At 38.9% G+C, this 20,811-nt stretch overlaps 1 protein-coding gene across 11 annotated transcripts in view; it reads right to left on the reverse strand.

Moving 5' to 3' along the window:
* Positions 1-20,811, reverse strand: part of ZRANB1 (zinc finger RANBP2-type containing 1) — a 69,542-nt gene that overhangs the window by 12,612 nt on the left and 36,119 nt on the right. For 7 of the 11 annotated variants that reach the window (XR_014066544.1, XR_014066542.1, XM_081533734.1 and 4 more), the window contains 3 exons: positions 7,193-7,380; positions 2,428-2,581; positions 93-164 (listed from right to left, as the gene is read on the reverse strand). Coding sequence is in view for 9 of the 11 variants with exons in the window: in XM_081533698.1 (XP_081389824.1) it covers positions 93-164; positions 2,428-2,581; positions 7,193-7,380 (414 nt within the window). In the remaining 2 variants the exon portion in view is untranslated. Of the gene's footprint in view, positions 1-92; positions 165-2,427; positions 2,582-7,192; positions 7,381-11,279; positions 11,662-20,811 lie in introns of those variants that run through there. The other 4 variants (XM_081533732.1, XM_081533714.1, XM_081533724.1 and 1 more) reach the window with 2 other exon arrangements.

Below are 20,811 nucleotides of genomic sequence, written 5' to 3' on the forward strand. Positions count from 1 at the left end.
ATACACCAAACTACTCCAAACCTTACAAAGCAGAGCAAAAAGTTTATTGAAATCACTAAAAATTAAATTATACTCATTAGTTTCATGCTTACCTTTTTGAACATCTCTATCAAGCACCTCATCAAATAATTTTTCTTGGACTGTTGGAGGCAAGTCTTCAATATCTACAAAGAAAAACATTATTTAAAAAAATCTTTAAATGCCTCATAACTTAAAAAACCTGATGGCAATATCTAACAGTAACTTCCTCTAAAATAACTCCCTTTCCACTGAAGACTGTCAAGTAGTGTCTTTTAAAAAACATGCATGTATCTCATGAGTTGTGTATATGAGGTGCAGAATATTTCCTTTCTGTACTTCATTATCAAAACAGTGATGTATCTACAAACAGTAAGAAGAAAAGCATCTGAACCAGTAATAACAATCAGCTATTATCAAAAAGACAAGAGATAACAAATATTGACAAGAACACAGAGAAAGGGGAACCCCTGTGCACCATTAGTGGGAATGTAAACTGGAGAAGCCACTATGGAAACGTCATGGAGGATCCTCAAAAACATAAAACTATCATATCCAGCAATCTCACTTCTGCGTATACAGACAACAGAAATGACAAACCTGTACCCCCATGCTAGCTGCAGTGTTACTCAAAATAGCCAACATATGAAAACAACCTAAGTGTCTATCAATGGGTGGATAAATATAAAGTAGATGGGTTACTAAGCCATGAGAAAGAAAAAATCGTTCCATCTGCAATATATAGAAGGGCCTTGGAGATGTTATGCTAAGCGAAATAAGTTCGACAGAGGAAGACAAATACTGCTTGGCATCACTTATATATGGATCTTAAAAAAATAAAAAGATGGGGAGAAACTGGTGAAAGTACAAACTATAAGCCATAAGATGAAAAAAGATAGGATTTGATGTAAAGCATAGTGACGATAATCAGTAACACTGTATTGTACACTTGAAAATTCTCTAAGAGAATAAAACATAAATGTTTTCACCCAAAATATAGATAAGTACAAGGTGAGGTAATAAGTGTGCTAACTAACTAGATTGGGTGGGGGTGGGGGGATCCTTTCACAATTTATGTGTGAATCAAATCACCATGGAATTCTCCAGGCAGAATACTGGAGTGGGCAGGCTTTCCTTTCTCCAGGGGATCTTCCTAACCCAGGGATCAAACCCAGGTCTCCCACATTGCAGGCGGATTCTTTACCAACTGAGCTATCAGGGAAGCCCCAAATCACCACAATGAGTATCTTTAAATCTTACAATTTTCTATGTTAATGACGACTTAATATAGCTGAAATAAAAGGGGGAAACAAAAACAGAAGAACAGAGGTCTCTGATACGCAAGTTAAAATAACAACAAACAAATTTTGTCTGTTTTCTGCCGCCCACCCCCCTCCCCAAGCTCAATCTCTGCTCAGAACTGTTTTTGCAGACTTTAGAATCTTCTTATAAAAGTCAATGAACCATTCCTTTTGGCACACAAATTTCTGTTTTTCTCACCTTCCTGAAATTCTCTACGCTCTATTTGGTTTACTAATTGAGTAGTCTAGAATAAAAAGCATGATTACCCTTACAACATTTTTTTAAACTACAGAACTATTTTCAATTCAAAATAAAATCTAATCACTCAGTGCAATAAGTTTAAATACATAGAGAGTGCATTTGAAATGAAATTTGTCTAATTTTAAAAGGCTTGGTTGTAATTTCCTATCATTTTGTAAATACCTCTGCTCACATCTTAATATAAGCTTAAAATAGAAAGCTCGGAACACTCAAAACCAAAATGTAAGTTTTACTTAGAAACTTTAGGTGTTCAATGTATTTACCCAGTGTCAACTGAGAAAAGACAACCTGGAAAACATTTCCACTTGTCATGGAACTGGAAAATAAAAAGTTGCTTCACAAATATAGTAGAAATTAACATAAAGAGTGAAGTAAAGTAATGACACTTCCAAAAGAATGCCAGTATCTTTGATCCAAATTAATTTGTATCTTAACCATCAAAAAGCCATGTTCTGATCTTATCTCCTAATATTAGGTAACCAATAGTTATCTAATTTAAAAATAATAAACACATGTGAAAGAAAAAGAAAAAAGCTGATTCATAACACTCTAAAATAAAAACAAAGAGAAAAAGAAATGGATAAAACAGATTTTTAAAAATATCTGAGGCCCACAAACAAGTCAGTTATTACCAGCTGCAGTCTTCCTCTCAGCTCTATAGCATTAGTTTATAAATGGCCTATATATTGATTACTTTCAGTAAAACACGATAGTCAAGTTATATCTATAAGATAGCTACTATCTACTAATTGTGGTTATCTGTTTTCTAACAGAATCATTTTCATTCAGACATTGAAAGAATATAATAAAGTGGAAATTTGTTTTCACAAAGAGATTTGGCGTTACCTGCTGGCAATGTAAATGTTACAAGGTCAGTTAGGAAATAGCAAGCAAAGTCCCCCTTTCTCTGGTGAAGAGAGGCAGCGATCTCACGACGGATCTGCTCTGTCAGTTCAGGACACACCATTGCGGGAATACACTTTGCAGCTTGTTGAGACACCTTAAATACAAAAGAAACTTTCCTCTACATCTCATTCATCATCATTGGAAGCAGAAATCAACAGCATTAAAAAGAAATTACCAAAACTTTCCAGTAACTTAAGGTGTTTTTGTTTTAAATATATGAGATATTGGTGTTATGTCCTCAACAGTATGAGTATATATCAGTACAGCTTTCCTGGAAAATAGCGCTAAAAATGCTTTACCCTCTCGATTCAGTAATTCTACTTTTTAGTGGCATTTATCCCAAGGAAATATACAAACAAGCATATAAAAATGTAAGTGAAGCAGAGCTGTTCACAAAGGTTCATCACAGGAGGGGGAATGAGGACAGAAGGCAAAGTAACATCAGGCCCCTAATAAAAACATGCTTAAACAGGGAATTCCAGCTTAGAGAGAAAGAGGAAAGTAGAAACTCCTGCTCTATAAGAAATTACTTCAAGTACGTGGACTTAAAGAAAGCATATTTTTAAAGGATTAGTTCCCAATGACCTTAAATCCCTCCCCACTTTTTTTTTCCCCCCCTATTTTTTGGCCATTCCAAGCTCCACGCGGGATCTTAGTTCCCCAACCAGGGATCAAACCCACACCGCTTGCAGTGGAAGCATCTTAACCACTGGACCGCCAGGGAAGTCCTTATAATTCTGTATTTTTAAAAAAGCATCCGGTTTCCCCAAGTGTAGAGCAGACAACAAAGCTCTGAAGTAGTACAACTCAACAGGAATGAAACCTGAGCAAGAACTTTCCTGTCCTTTTAAAATGATGAACAACAACCAAGGATGAAAAGGCGTTATCTTACATTTAAGTTGTGTTCCTCTGTGGAGCTCAAGAAATCTATACACCGAGAATTCTGAAACCCAAGGTGAGTATCCATCTACTCGAGAGGAAATGAGTCTGCTATGACCCTCCACTGTCACTACAGCTGCAGCCACTAACCTGGGCGACCTTCCTGAACAGACTTCCAGTCACAAGTGGGGCTTGGAGCAGCAGATCTTCCAATAAAGCTACACACAAAGTTTTATGATATTGTCATCTACATAACATACAGGACACACTTAATTGTAATTACTACTTAGGTAAGTAAACAGTGTTTCAAACACCCTGCATACCCATCACGACCATCAGACATCCCCTTCTGAAAACATCTGCATGAAAATTCAGTTCTAAACATTACTGGCCAGGATTAACATTGACAGTGAAGTTGTCACCACACCTGAACTCCACGAGCCCAACCTAAGCAACAAACTATGGAAAACTATTAAATATTTTCAGACTATAACTATTTCTCAAGTAATAGCATTAAAATGGATCTCAAAAGTAAACTCAAAAATAGCTTTTTGGAAACTGCTAACCCTCAGCCCCTTTGCAAAATCCTGGGGAAATTTTGAACACTGAACACCCCAAAAGAAACCTTAGAGCTAGTGACTGACTGCTAAACCTCTCCTCCCACCACTATCCTTAAGCAAATGCCCCTGAAGCCAGCACTCATCTCCTAACCTCTTCAGCCCCATGACTCTCCGTCAGCTCCTTAGCCTACTAGCTAATTTAGGGCCCATGAACTTGGGAAGGGTCCATGAACTAGAACAGAAAGTTCAATTAAATTAAATCCTTCATTTCACTTGCCTACATTTAAAATGCATGTTCTTATACATCACAAATTTAATATTCTGACAACTAAATATTTCAATGTAAACTGATTTCCTTTGCAAACTTATTTTCTATTTCATATATTTAAAAACAACAGTTTGAAAAGAAGTCCATTTATTCCACCAGACAACAAACAGGGCTCATGGTTTAAAATCCAATTAAGTAAGCCCCCAGCCCCAGACACACATTCCCAAAATGTAACACTCTCCTGTTCTCACCCTTGAAGTACCTGGCTGGCTCTGTGCCCTGTCTGCAGACACATCCCTCAGCCCAGACTCGTGCTCTCCCCGTCCCGGTCTCCCTATGGGCCCCTTCGGTTCTGCCCTGTGGAGTGCCCACACCACGGAGACTAAATTCCACCACCGATTCTGTTCTCTCCCTAGAACAAGCGTCCTTTCCACCTCCCCCATGTTGTGTGCCAGGACTGGTCCACGTGTACCACAGAATATGGCAGAAATGATGGAGTACCACTTCCTACATTAGGTTATACAGAAAAAACAGTGTGGTTTCCACCTCAATCACTCTCTTCCTCACACTCTCTCAGCTCACTTGCTCAAGGAGAGACCAGCCAGCACATGACCCACAGCCCTATGGACAGGCCCACAGGACAAGGACCTGAAGCCTCCTGCCAACACCCACGTGAGTGTACTTAGAACCACATCCTCCAGCCCCAGTCAAGCCTCTTGACAACGGTAGCCCTGGCAGTCTGGAACCTCATGAGACCCTGAGCCCAAATCATTCAGCTAAGCTGCTCCTGGATTCCTTACTGTCAGAAACTGTGATAACAAGTGCTTGTTGTCTTAAACTGCTAAGTTTTGAAAAGATTTGTTACACAGCTGTAAATAAATATACTGGGGTTCTACTGTCTTCCCACTGTTAGTCCTTAGAATGCTCTTAACAGGCTGATGGCTTGCACCAGTCCCTCCAGAACCTTCTCAGAGACCTCTACCAGCTGGAGGGGAATCTGCTGCTGCTGTTTAGTCAACAAGTTGTGTCCGACTTCTTGGGACCCCACAGACTGAAGCCCGCCAGGCTCCTCTGTCCATGGGACTCCTCAGGCAAGAATACTGGAATGGGTTGTCATTTTCTCCTCCAGGGGATCTTCCCAACCCAGAGCTCAAATCCACATTTCCTGCATTGGCAGGCGGATTCTTTACCACCGAGACACCTGGGAAGCACACCACTAAAGACCTGCATCTTGGTTCACAGCTGCCTTCTCCTTCTCGTCTCCAGCTACCACCAGCAACTATAACTCCACATGCCATCCCGTCTGATACACAACTGGGTGTCACAACACAAATGCAGCCAGACCTCAAGACACTACAGAAACTACCTCTAACTGTTCCATCCCATGTTCCAGAACACTAGTCTCTCTAATCACACAGCCGCCTTTCAAACAGTCCCCTTCTCCCTTAGCCTCTGTAGTGTTTCAGTCACTAAGTCATGTCCGACTGTTTGCGACCCCATGGACTGTAGCCTGCCAGGCTCCTCTGTCCATGGGATTCTCCAGGCAAGAATACTGGAGTGGGTTGCCATTTCCTCCTACAGGGAGTCTTCCCAACCCGGGGATCGAACTCAGGTCTCCTGCATTAAAGGCAGATTCTTTACCATCTGAGCCACCAGGAAGTCCTATCGTCAGTAAGTCTGCCCTTTGTTTTCAGCACGACTGTCTCTCAAGCCCTACTTTGCCCCTGGTTTAACTGGATTCTTAGCAAACTAAACACAATGGCAAGCTGTGTCAATCATGCTTCTACCTAACATTCATATTTCTTAACCGCTCCCCCCACTTTATGCTTTGTGCATAAATGTTTCCAGATACTGTAGAGTTCAAATACGCAAACAAGCATACACAGGAGTATACTGACCATAATGGATTTGAATCCACAACTAATCGAACACTGCACTTTTACCCAATTTCTCTTATTTAAAAAAAAAAAAAAATTACCTGGATGATACAGTCACATCCTAATTAATTCACTCCAACCTCTGTTACATGTAACATCTACCAAGTTATCTAATCTAGAAACCCAGAAGCAACTTTGACCCCCACCCACCAGTACTTCCCACAGCCAACCCATCCACTTAATTCTGCTAGCACCTTCAGCATCTCTCTCAAACCGGCCACTGCCATTACTGTCCCAGCAGAATTCCTGCCAGCATCACTGCAGTGTCCTCCTAACCAGGCTTGCTCCTCTCTAATTCCAGCGGCCAAAACACTCTGATCTTGTCACTCCTCTGTCCTTCTACCTAACCCTTTTCAAAGCCTTTAACTGCCCTCAGAATAATCTTCCAATTCTTTGGCCTAGAAGATCCTTCACACTGCATCCCCTACTTGTCTCTCTTACTTCCCATCTGCCATACAACCACACTGAGCTACCCACCAGCTCCAAATTCACCACAAACACCACCACCCTTGCCTCTGAATAGCTTCCTCAACGCCTTTCTCATCTCTACCTACTCTGAAGCTAACTCATCCTACTTCTTCAGATCTCAGCTAAAATGTTACCTTCTGTGGGTAAGAAGGTAAGTAAGATAACGCACAACACTTTCTCAAGTACTCCCCACAGCACCTGGCACTTGTATCTATGAAACTGCACTCTGTACAGAATCACTGTAACTGGAGATTCACTGAAGGAAGAGCCAATGTCTTCACTATTACACCCCTTTATGCCCAGTGCCTTCAACATGGTAGGTACTGAGTAAATATGTTAGCTGAATGAATGACTAATACATTTCGGTTTTTTAAAAATCAAACATATGACTCAATCATTGTGGCAAAATGTCCTGTTTTAAAAAACACATATCCTTTCTGTTGAAATCTCTCAAGTTTAAATGTCATTTTTAAAAGAGGGCTGATCAAATCTAAAACATTTAAGAACTGAGAAATATTAAAACATCAAAAATGAAAACTGAAGAACACATTTCCTTCATATAAAAGAACATTTAATCAGAATGCCACACTCACCTCTGTAAGCAATATTGCTAGCATATCCTGCCTCTGAAAACGTATAGCCAGATGTACCAGAGTATAGCCAACATCGAAAGCAGAAGGGCGATTCAGCAAGCGGACTTCATCTGCAGTGAGCTGGCGGGCAATGTCCCCTCCCGACGATTTGTAAGCTTCAATAGCAGCTAAATCACCTTCTACAACACCTAAAACAAGCATCAAGACAGAAAATAAGTTTAATTCTATTTTTCTTCAAAAAGCACAAACCTGTAGCGGTCACTCAAAACTCTTGATTCTCTGTGCTTCCTGGATCCCAGGGCATCATTCAAATGTCCTAAAGAATACAAAGAAAATTACAGTGTATTCCTTTCCCTTTCATTTCCTTCCAGAACTAGAACTGCCTAGTTGGGCACTTACCATCCCATTAGTGCTGGCTCCATGCTCTGGTAAAGTTTAGAGAAATTATTAGAATATATTAAGAGGATCAAAGATCAACCATCTAGTGTGAAGACATTAAAGCCCCTGTTTGCTGGTCCTGGTTCTGCAGAAACCAAGGAGACAAGGATGTGCTTGCTGCTGCTGTTGGGCAAGTTCTGCCCTTTATTCTGCCCCCCTCCCTTCTTATGGCTGTGCTGAGTGGCTTTGCAGGACCTTAGATCCCCTCCAGGGATCAAACCCCAGTCCGTGGCAGTAAAAGCACCAAATCCTAACCACTGGACCACCAGGGGTGTCCTTATGCTGCATTTTTAAGTTGAATCAAAGTAAATGCTGAGCCTTCCTTCCACATTGCTGTTAACTGAGACAATTAAGAGCAGTTAAAATAAATGTTTAATGTAAATAAAAGTTAGCAATACTCTGATTTCAGAATTTCTCACAGTCAAGTCTTCCTTATACCCATTAAGAATTATTAAATTATTAATACAGTAAAACTTGAGCTAGGTAATTTTGAATAGAAATATGCTAAAACAAAATGCAATAAACCAGTTGGGGGTAGAGGTACAAAACACGTTTCCAATTTTCCCAAATCCATAAAGAACTTTCTGTTCCCATTAAACCATGTTATTATTCTTAACACAAATTAATGTTAGGTAATAACAAAAATCTTATTAAGAACAGTACATCTATGAATCATAAGCAAATAACCTTGGCAAAAAAATGAAGGTGCAGGTTAGCTTCACAATTACCACAAATAGTGGTACACACACACACACCCACACCCCAAGACTGCAGGACTAAATAGCTGTTTCCTAAATTACATCAAGAAAAATTTGTTACATAAAATGCTACTGCTAGCTAAAAATATTCATAGTATACTTGCATTTTAAACTGCTATCTTGAATTAGGCATTAGATAAATAAGACTTATTCCTTAAAGTGTAATAGACTGGTTCAATGCAACAATCTCCCCCGTTATTAAGAATAACAAAGCTTTAAAATGATAATTCTCACATTCACCGAATGCCCATGACACACAGAGCAATATGCCAGGCAATGTGAGAAACGTAAAAACATGATTCCTATGCTCAAAACAGCTTTTCATCATATTTGTGAGCCACAAAAAGCCAGCTTCAAGGTTTTCCAACTCTGGGATCAAAGATCCCTTCTGCAAAACTAGATCCTCTTCCCAGAACGATGACCCCCAATCCCTGAAACACATTTTACAGGTTAAGAACCCACGGTTTCAAGTGATAATACCTTCCTAGATAAATTTTTATTTCACAGCAATATAGGTTAATACATTCCTCAACATAGGTTAATACATTCCTCAACATAAACACCTAAGGACAGCTGTAGCCCCTACTCCAATACATAAAGGACTTCAACAAAACCTTATGAGGCACAGCGCCTTGGAGACGTCACCAGGGCTGAAACGTAATATAGCTGGCATGAGATAAAAGGAGGTGGACTTCTCAAAAGCACAAGCCTGGAGATCAGACACAGAAATCTAAAATCTACCTGTTTTAATGAATAGATGAGAATAATCTATTAGGGTTCATAGCATTTTGAATAATTTAATGCAGCTTTTTTTTTAACTGAACATGCCCTGTTCCATTTCTTTTCATGTATACACTACTTCCTTATGAAGGAAACAACTTTTCACTAAAGCTCTAGCAAAGCTATTAACTACTCCTAGGTGCAGTATCACTGTACCTTTTACAGTTTTGAACTTCAACCTAGAATTATATGCATCTATAAAGTTTTCTATGATGTAAAAAATGTTCTAGGCACTTTCAAAAGCAACGTAAGGACCAAAAAGTCTGATCAATCTACCTGAAAAGATAAAAGAGGAAGACCTACACAGTGCACGCAGATGCGTGTGAGACAGTGTGTGTGTGTGTGTATACACACCTATTTTTTTGTTTCCCAAAGATGAGGTAATCTAAAAGTAAATGCCAACTAACTATGCTTTTTTGGTTGGAGAAGAGGAAATCTTCTAAATTGCTGTCTTCACTATTTTTAGTTAATTCATCACACAGATCATGTCTAGAAGGATCTCACCTCAGAAATACTTGCTCAGGAATTCATTTCCTCTCCAATGTTTCTGAAGGATTTCTGTAACTAGAAACTAATTAGCCAATCAAAGGTGGGGAAGGGTACAGACCAAACAGCACAACAAACTCAGCAGTTGTGCTCTGAAATTATGACTTACAGCCTACCTTCAAACTTAGTGTATTTTACCAAAGACAGGACTTCAAATGATGAACTGCATGGTATGTGAATTACATCTCAATAAAGCTGACATATATACATACAAACTGAATTTCTATTTGGCCTAATCCAAGATCTCAAAAACAACTACTTCCCCTGACCACAAGCTCTGCATTAAACTGCAAATGGGAAATGCTGCTGCCCTTAGCATGGAATATACACAGGAGGGCAGAAAATGAAGGTGAACAGAGATTTTGTTCTCTATTCTTCACAGCATAAAATAAATCTCCAAACTTTCGAGAACACGAAAAACAAATTCAACTACAGGGACAAAATAATATTTAAAGGAAAAATACTTCATTGTCTAATATTTTAGGAATATATAATTCCATTCTTTTCATTAACCATAATTAAGAGCTCATAGTTTCAGTTACTGGTGAATTCTGGGCTACAAAAGATCAGTAAATTACAAGTCAAATTTCACGAGAATGTCAATGAACTGTCCAGATGTTTGCTGTATATCACTTACACACTGCTCAAGAGGAGCTACTGATTAAAGTTTCTTCACAGATGAGTTTTCACTGTAAACATGGTGTCTAAAGGATCTGTCCTATACTGAGATAATTTAAGTTTTAGCTACTACGTGTTTTCTTAAGGAGAAAAAAAGCATCAGATTATACACAAAGCAACCAAGAAAATGTCTTTGAGTCCTTCACATAACAGTTTTACCACCTTTTAACATTAGGGGATAAAAGGAAAGCAGGAAGAAGGTAAAAGAAGTGGTAGGTAGGAAAATACAGTAAATAAATCTAAGTGGTAAAACCTCACTTAATACAACAAAGACCAGGAAAAAATGGGGAAGTTCCAGAAGAAGAGAAATAGGTAACGTATACAAGCTTTCTAGGTTACTGACATCTCAGACTAACTCCAACAGTTAATGGAAGCTTCTTTCTCTGTAATATGTTGTTCTGAAAATTTAACAAACATATATTACACACTCTGTCCCCTCCTACTCCAAGTGAAAGTGAAAGCGTTAAGTCACTCAGTCATGTCTGACTCTGCAACGTCATGGACTATATAGCCCACCAGGCTCCTCTGTCCATAAAATTCTCCAGGCAAGAATACTGGAGTGGGTAGTCATTCCCTCCTCCAGGAGATCTTTCCAACCCAGGGACTGAACCCAGGTCTCCTGCATTGCAGGCAGATTGTTTACCTTCTGAGCCACCAGGGAAGCCCATGTTATGAAAACCAATTAAAAAGACAGCTGAAGGCACTCTGAGAAGATTAACTCTATAAAACTAATCGGCCGTACCATTTACACATTCAAAATTGACTGAAACACACAACTAGCTAAGTGGTGGTGCATAGTTACCGATAAAGTTAAAATACTTTTAAAAACATAGAGACCTGAGAATAAGTGAAATAAAAAAAGAAGGGGGAAAAAAAAAAACTCATACTGTTCTGTAAGGTGGGCCAGGAGTAGAATTTAACATTTTGAAGTCACAGGTCACAACTCACGGAGGACTTCACAGCTACTATGGAACTCCGTTGGTTAGAATATGGAGCTGGCTCATAGATATTTAGAAAACAGACTTATTTTTTTCCCCCATATATGGCACAGTTTTCAAAGTTTTGCCTTGTTTCTTTTGACATAAAATCATAATGGTAACTAACTTTGAAAAGAATGCCAAATGGTAAAAAAAAAGCCAGGACTTACCTGAGCCCACATGGGCCAGCTCAACACTACCCTGGAGTTCTATGGTAGCTGTGACATCACAGCATGCTTTATGCTGTGGGGTCAGGGTGGACTTGGAGTCAGCTGGCACAATTTCAGGAGCCCTTAAAGAGAAAAGTTAGTTTTAAGTGGTAATGTTCAGAATGCCCTTTACTCTGGTCAGTAGAAAGATGCAGATGTCGGTGGCTACAATGTCTGGACAGCTTTCCTCTACTCGGGGTCTAACTCACTTAACTGTCTCTGCATACCAAAAAGGACACTTGACCACCCAATTCTTCAGACTCCTAACCATTTGGCTACAGTTCAAAGATGAACTTAAGACAGACACAGCCATCGCTTTCAATACTCAAATAGAAGCTGTTTTTTTTTTAAATAAAATGACCTCAATATTTTTAGGTGTCTTAAGTACATGCAAGCTCATGGCAATCCCAAAAACAGTTTGAGCAGACCAAACAAATCACCTTCTAGATGCATTTTTCACATAATAACCAATGGCAACAAGTTAAAATCTACCATTTCTATTCCTAGAATAGTGCTAATAAACAATAATATCTTTTCAAAAAACCAAGATGTGAAAATCACAAATTGGAAACAAATTCTTAATTGAATTTATCAAGATGAGTTTCTATTCAATTCATTCAATAAACTTGCTTCTTTATGAAAAGATCCTCTCTATTTATTTATTTTTGTCTGCATCATGTGGCCTGTGGGCTCCATTTCCCAATCAAGGATTGAACCAGGGCTATAGCAGTGAAGGCTGAGAATCCTAACCACTAGCCAGGGAACTCCCAGAAACATCCTCCTTAGAAAAATAAATTGAAATGATAGGGAAGTCAAAATAATATCTAAGGAACACCTTTAAATGTTCTATCATTAATCATGACAAGTGATGATAAATGCAGTTTACACTTTCAAGCTCTTACCCCCTTACATCTTTGATCAGACTGTTAACTGCCGTGGAAATATAAATCCCCACAGTCACCAAAAAAAATACCTGAATTGACAGAAACCTACATTAGAAAGAAGATCTTGCCATGCAGGAAGAATTACTGCTACAAGCACAATGGAAGGGTAGAAAGGAACATGTCACAAAGTTATTTTGGGAAGGTGATCAGAGATGAGGACCAACCTTAATGGGTTAAAGATGAATGTGAGTTCAAATTAGAAAGGTTACTTAAAAGGTTGTCACAAAGTCAACTGAAGGGATATTAAAGTTCTTCAAGAAAAAATTTCATCTGTTCTACTGTCAAGCTATCCTGGCCAAATTTAAAACTAATCATTAGATGTTTAAAGTTATACCATCTTAGATCAGCCTTCTAAAAGGAACTAAATAGTCTAGCTACTCTCTTTTACAAGTGAGAAAATTAGAGGCTAAATAAGCATTTTAAAAGGGGTAGACAGATAAAAAGAAAACCTCTCATGGCACAACTTTATACTTTTCAGATTATGTCCACATAACTCTTCTTCTAGCCAAAATATTGATAGAATTAAGAAGAGAATCATCAAATTGGGAAAGATATCAGTTCATCCTGATAAGGTCCCAGAAGGAAGCACAAGACAAGGAAGTTGCTATAACTCGCTACTGCAAGAGAAGGTTCCACAGCTTCAGTGAACACTCAGGGCCCCACAACAGTTCACATAAAAATCCACATAAAACTGAGTGCTAAATTTTTCCCCAAAGTTTCAAGCCCATATGTCCAACAACTCATTAGACATCCTCACTATAGCATGCCTAAAACAACTTCATGTCTTCTACATCTTAGAAAAATGATACTGATAGCCAACCCAAGTGTCCAAGCCAAAAACCCAAGTATCTTTCTTAATTCTCACCTCAACTCCAGTATCAATTCTTTCAAGTTTTATCCATCCTACCTTTTTAAAAAGTCTCTCTCAAATATACCCCCTCATTCCATCCACCACTGTCTCGACCTCAGGTCAAGGCCGCACTCGTTCTTATCTGCTGCTGCTGCTGCTGCTAAGTCACTTCAGTCGTGTCCGACTCTGTGCGACCCCCTAGACGGCAGCCCATCAGGCTCCCCCGTCCCTGGGATTCTCCAGGCAAGAATACTGGAGTGGGTTGCCATTTCCTTCTCCAGTGCATGAAAGGGAAAAGTGAAAGTGAAGTCACTCAGTCATGTCCAACTCTTCGCGACCCCATGGACTGTAGCCTACCAGGCTCCTCCGTCCATGGGATTTTCCAGGCAAGAGTACTGGAGTGGGGTGCCATTGCCTTCTCCGCGTTCTTATCTGGACTGCCCTAACTTCCTTCCAAACGATCTGCCTGCCTCCAGTGCTGCCCACTCCCAATCTAGTCTCTAGACAGTGACTGGAATGAGCTTCCCAGCCACACATCAGATGAAGGCAGTCCCCTTCCAAATGTTTACCACTGCCCTTACATTAAGAGCTAAAATCTTTAACCAGATTAAAAGGCCTTGAGAGGTCCAGCATTACTCTGCAGCCATCTCTCGCACAGGTCCCATTCTACACTCCAACCTGCAGACTTCAACTGAAAGGATGGGCCATGTTCTCTAGCCTCCGGGGTCTTAACGAAAGCAATTCCCTCTGACAGAAGCACTCTTTTCCCTCTTCTAAGGTTCTGGCTTAGATGTCCTCTCTTCCTGAAAGTCCTCTCCAAATTTCCCAATGAGATTAGGGTACCTACTTAACTGCTCTAGCCTCCTTTATTTCCTCTCCTGAAATTATCACACTACACTGACCAGACCACAAACTTACTGAGAGCCCTGACTTCTTTCTGAGTGCTTGGGAGCACACTCAATGATCGTCTGAATGTGTGCATGAATGGACAAAGGTGAAAACTAAGACAATTCTGAAAAGCAATGGGAGGGTGGAACAGGTTGGACATTTGCCTTTGAGATTTTAAGATACCTAATAAAGCCATAATTGTTTAAGCAGAAGTGCGATACTGATATAAAAAAAATCAAAATAAAGAGCCTCAAAACAAATGAAGCAGAACCATTTTATGTTAAGACAGAACCACCCAAATCAAAGGAGAATTTAATAAATCAAAATGGAAATTACTTGGAAAAAATATTTTAATTCTCAGTTTAAAAAAAAAAAAAGATGGTTAAAGACAAAATGCTGTAACTCTCCCCACAAAAAAAGGTAAAGAAAATGTTCAACAAACATAACTGGTACATATCTGTAATATAAAACATTATTTATATTCACAAAGACTTCATACAACTTAAAATAACAAAGAAAAATAGACAAAAGACATAAATCAACAATTCACAGAAAAAAATACACATGACTGACTAAATGAGATAGTCTGCTTCTTTTAATAACAAACATCAGCAAAGGTACAGCTATACAAGCAGTCTCTTACAGTGATGAGAATATAATCAGTACAGTCCTTCCAGGAAGCAATTTACTAATATGCATAAAATACCTTTGACACATTTACATCATTTGATCCTATTATCCCATTTCTGGAAACCTAAGAAAAGCATCAGAAATGCTGACAATTTTATTCCTGAAAACATTAGAATAAAAAATTTCCAAATAACCCAATGGCCAGTAATAAGAGCTACGTTAACAAAGTACGGCATCTCAAAGTCATAGCACACATTCATTTTTTTAAAGATGAAAATATTTTAAGTACTTCAAAATGTAAAATTCAACAAAAAAGAATGTACATTATTTCATTTACATAAAAATATTAAAAATTGAAAATACTCAAGATGCACAATACACACACACATGAAAGATTTCTTCTATATAGAGATAGCATAAACTGTATTTTCTTCATAGCTTCTCTTACCTGACATATTCTACAATGAGGATAGTCTGTTTTTATTATTTAAAAATGAATGAAACTCATAAAGGAAGTCAGTATATAATGTCAAGTTTGATAAAACAAGAAAATACTGCTATGTCCAACAACAAATGAATAGACAAACAAAGTGAGGCATATAAATAAAATGGAATTATTCCAACTTAAAAAAAAGTAGAAGAAATTCTGACACGTTACAACATGGATAAATCTTGAAGACATTACACTAAATGAAATAAGCCAGTCACAAATGGACAAACAGCATATGACTCCATTTCTAGGAGGCACCCAGAGTAGTCAAATTCACAGCGACAGAACAGCAGCTGCCAGGAGCTGGGAAAGAGGGAAGAGGGACTTCCTGTATGCAGGGTCTCAGTTCTGCAAAGTGGGAAAAGTTCTGGACACAGATAACGGTTATTTATGTTACAGAATAATGTGAATGTACCAAAGCCATTGAATCGTACACTTAAAAATAGTTAAGATGGCAAATTTTGTTATGTATATTTCATCACAATTAAATTTTTTAAAGGAAAAAAATGACAAAAGGACAATATTCAGAGATATTAGAGGTCTTGCTTCAAAAATCACCTATGTAGTGTTCCTCCCTCCTTCTCAAAAGATAAATGTTTATATTTCACCTAATCACATAGAACTGAGGCTCATTCTGTAAAACAAATGGTCTGGCCTCTGAAAATGGTAAGGACATAAGTAAACAAAAAACAAAAATGAAAACCACCTGAGGTACTGCTCAGATTACAGGAGATAAAACAACTAAATAACCTTGACTGAATGCAGTTGGAACAAAAGTTATTAGTGAAACTAATCGTGAAGCTGAATATGGACTTCACATATTAGAGTTTCTGGATAATTATATTGTGTGAATATATAGGAGAAATGTGTTCTTAAAACATACAATGCTGAAATATTTAGGGGCAAATGTCATGACATCTGGAGCTAATCTCAAGTCGTTCAGGAAAAACTCATACAGAGAGATGAAGACAAAAAAAAAAGCTCAAAATGTGGCAAAGTACTAACAACTGGAAAACCTATTTCAAAAGCATTTGATGTTCAATGTATTATATTTGTAATTTATCTACTGGTTTTGAAATTTCTCAGAATGAAAGGCTGATGGGGGAAAGTGTGGTTATCTCCACAAAGAACTGAAGGTGGAGACAAGAAAAGGAAACTTGCTTTTCTTTATAAATTCCTTCTATAACTCCCTGATTTTTATAACCGTGTGCATAGTTTATTAAATGTTTAAAGTTAAAGTCATTTTATGGTAAACAGTAAAGTTCCCTGGAGTCTAAATATATCTTTTCATACTTAATATTTAAATGCTACTTTTGGATTTCATAATTCAATGTGTTCATTTAATATAATGTTTTTAAAGAAAGAAAGCCTTCACAAAATCAGTGATGCGTATTCAAACATCAGTATCATACAACCAAGAAATCATTAGACATATTCCCTTTCTCAGCATTAGGAGGCACATTATTAGTTGGCAGGCCTGTGTAATCAATCATTTCTAAAAGCCAGGAACTATTACGTCTCAAGGACTAAAGGCAACCAGAAGAATCCTGCCAGGGCTCTATTTCTGCCATTGTCGTCCATCTGCCTTGACACACTCATTCCTGGAAGCTTCTTTCTTATCCCAGGTGTCAGGAAGCACTACGAAAAGCCATACTGGACTGGCCAGGGGAATACTTAAAATGAGTGTGCATTCCCTCCAGACTACAATCTTACATTCTGGAGAATTACCAAGATTCACTTAAAAACCATGACTTAAAATGTTATTCTAAAACAAGAGTTACAAAAGCACAAAAGGAAATCCTTTGAAACTTGAAGAAAAACAAGACAGAACTAGCTGAAGATAATACTCCTTTCACAGTGCCGAAAAGAATTCCATTACCTGTGATATCAACTACCTAGGGCAGGAAAGAGATCCACCACCAAAAATGTGTATGTAGTGAAAAGACACCACCGTCCTTATAGCTACATGCACACCTCACACTAAGAGTATCACACAGAGTTAACCAAGGACATACAAGGCACTGCCAGCATCGCAGCAGCCTGCTTTCCTTTTAAGGATACAGTGTCAAAGATCTGCTGCAGGAGTCTGCACATATTCTGGATTCTATTAAAAGCTTTTAATAGAATATTGCAGCTCAAACCATTTTTTTTTTAAGTTTTAAAAAAGTGTGATGGTTTTGAATGTCAAAGACTAAGAAGACCTTTTTTGCAGGCTCCACATTCATTCATACGTAAAGCAACGTATTAAGGAAAAAGGGACACTAAGTAAGAGCATCTTTCAGGAGGACAGCTTGGTATCAATATAAAACCAACCTCACAAGCTAACAAAATGGTCCAGCAGTTACAGAATAACCATAGCTTAAAACTAAGCAATTTCACAGGGCAGGAAAAATTCTAAAGATGGAAACAGCTGCAGTTTATCAGGTATAAGCAAACACAGCAAAGCAAAGAGAACAAATACTAGTGAAATACCATACTAAAAATCAAGCTCAAATAATGTGCCCTAGCTATGGAATGCTGAGAGACACTAGCAAGTGATAAGATTACCTTAGGATACGCAATAAACTTCACTTAGGCATACTTACTTAGCTGACTCGAAAGAGAAGACTGCAAACATTAATATTCATTGACATTGACATCAAACATCGTTCAAAAGTCCCAGTAACAGTATTTCTTTCAAACAAATCAAGGAAAAAAAAAAGAATCACCACACTGTGAATAAGAAATATACGGTCTTCATCTACTATTCCTGGCATATAACTCCTAAAACCCTTGTAATTTCCTATTAAGAGCCATAAGGGCATCTTTCGTTATACTTCTTAGTTTTGTTCTCAGTTCCTAAACAGTTTCAGAATGATAAAGATGAAATAAATAGGAGTCTTTGTTACTCATATGGCAAGCCCTTTCAAACACCTCTGAGTTTATGTTAATGAGGTGACTTTTAGGAAAGCCCCTAAGGATGGAGGCTGGTTGCCAGGGGAACCAACCCAGGGATTAGAAGGTTGGAATGTTCAGCCCCACTCCACTACCACCTCCTGGGGGGAAGATGGGCTGAAGGTTGAAACAATCACCAGTGTCCAATGATTTAATCCATCGTGCCTCCATATAAATCCCCGGTGCTCGGTTTGGAGAGTTTCTAGGCTGGTGAACCTGTGGAGGTGCTGCAAGAATCCCTTCCCATCCCGTGCCATATGCATCTCCTCTACCTGGCTATTCCTGAATCATATATCTTTTATAATAAACCAGCAACCTAGTAAGAAAACTATTTTCCCGAGTTCTGTAAGCCATTCCAACAAATTGAACCAAAGGAGGTGACTGTCAGAACCTAGGATTTATAGTCTACAGTCGGAAACACAGGTGACAACCTGGATTAGTACTGGCATCTGAAGAGGGTAGGAAAGAAGAGAGACAATCTAGTGGGACTGAGCCCTTCAAGTGTGGGATCTGAGGCTATTTGCAGGTAGACATCCCCAAGAAAAAGAAATGCAAACAAGCAAAATGGCTGTCTGAGGAGGCCTTACAAATAGCTGAGAAAGGAAGAGAAGCAAAATGCAAAGGACAAAAGGAAAGATATACACATCTGAATGCAGAGTTCCAAAGAATAGCAGAGATAAGAAAGCCTTCCTCAGTGAACAATGCAAAAAAATAGAGGAAAACAATAGAATGGGAAAGACTAGAGATCTCGTCAAGAAAATTAAAGATACCAAGGGAACATTTCATGCAAAGATGGTCACAATAAAGGACAAAGCTGGTATGGACCTAACAGAAAAAGAAGATATTAAGAGGTGGCAAGACTACACAGAAGAACTATACAGAAAAGATCTTAATGACCCAGATAGCCACAATGGTGTGATCACTCAACTAGAGCCAGACATCTTAAAGTGAGAAGTCAAGTAGGCCTTAGAAAGCATCACTACAAACGAAGCTAGTGGAAGCAATGGAATTCCAGCTGAGCTATTTCAAACTCTAAAGATAATGCTGTGAAAGTGCTGCACTCAATAGGCCAGCAAATTTGGAAAACTCAACAGTGGCCACAGGACTGGAAAAGGTCAGTTTTCATTCCAATCCAAAAGAAAGGCAATGCCAAAGAATGTTCAAACTACCCCACAATTGCACTCATCTCACATGCTAGCAAAGTAATGCTCAAAATTCTCCAAAACAGGCTTCAACAGTTCGTGAACCGAGAACTTCCAGATGTTCAAGTTGGATTTAGAAAAGGCACAGGAGCCAGAGATCAAATTGCCAACATCTGTTGGATCACAGAAAAAGCAACAGAGTTCCAGAAAAACATCTACTTCTGCTTTATTGACTATGCCAAAGCCTTTGACTGTGTGCATCACAATAAACTGTGGAAAATTCTGAAAGAGATGGGAATACCAGACCACCTGACCTGCCTCCTGAGAAATCTGTATGCAGGTCAGGAAGCAACAGTTAGAACTGGACATGGAACAACAGACTGGCTTGGGAAATCTGCACCTACCACATCCACTATCACACAACACACACACACACACACACACACACACCACATCACACACACACCACATACACATCCGGTAGCCATTAATGCTACAAATGTAATCTAAGATTACAGATACATACAAGTGAATTTTTTCTTACAAACACACTTATATGCTACCTTTGTCTAGAAAAGGATAACAATGTAGTGACATCACATCTGGCGAGTCAGTAAGCCTCTTTGTACCTCAACTTCTCTCGTTATATAACAAAATAATGACTCTTGTTTTGACACTGAACCAGTGAAGATTAATTTTTTCTGAAACTGTCAAATTAAGATGCTCTTTGTAATTTTTTAGAGTCATTTGTATTAATTTCCTATTGCTGCTTCTAACAAATTACTACATATCTAGTGACTTAGGGCTTCCCTGGGGGCTCAGCTGGTAAAGAATCCGCATGCAACGTGGGAGACTTGGGTTCGATCCCTGGGTTTGGGAAGATCCCTTGGAGAAAGGAAAGGCTACCCACTCCAGTATTCTGGCCTGGAGGATTCCATGGACTATCCGTGTGGTCACAAAGAGTCAGACACAACTGAGGAAATTTCACTAGTGACTTAATACAAATTTTTTATCTTAAAATTTAGGAGAGGTCAGAAGTTCCACAGGGGTCTCACTGGGCTAAAATCAAGGTGCAGTCCACAGGGAGAGTCTGGGGTAGCTGTGCCCTCTCCATCTTCTAGAGGCTGCCAGCATTCCTTACCCAAGAGCCCTGCACCACCTAAAACCTCTGCTGCTCCACTGCCTCATCTCATTCTCCCATCTCTCTCCTTCACTGACTAAGGCCCCATATTACACTGAGCTCGCCAGGATCATCTGGGATAATCTCTCCATCTCAAGGCTCTTGAATTACATCTTTGGCCAAGTAAAGCAGCGTATGCATAGATTCTGGGGACTAGGATTTAGGACTTTTGGGG

Source organism: Giraffa tippelskirchi, chromosome 2, assembly GCF_054371585.1.
Source record: "Giraffa tippelskirchi isolate mGirTip1 chromosome 2, T2T-mGirTip1v1.2.pri, whole genome shotgun sequence".
Classification (NCBI taxonomy): domain Eukaryota; kingdom Metazoa; phylum Chordata; class Mammalia; order Artiodactyla; family Giraffidae; genus Giraffa; species Giraffa tippelskirchi.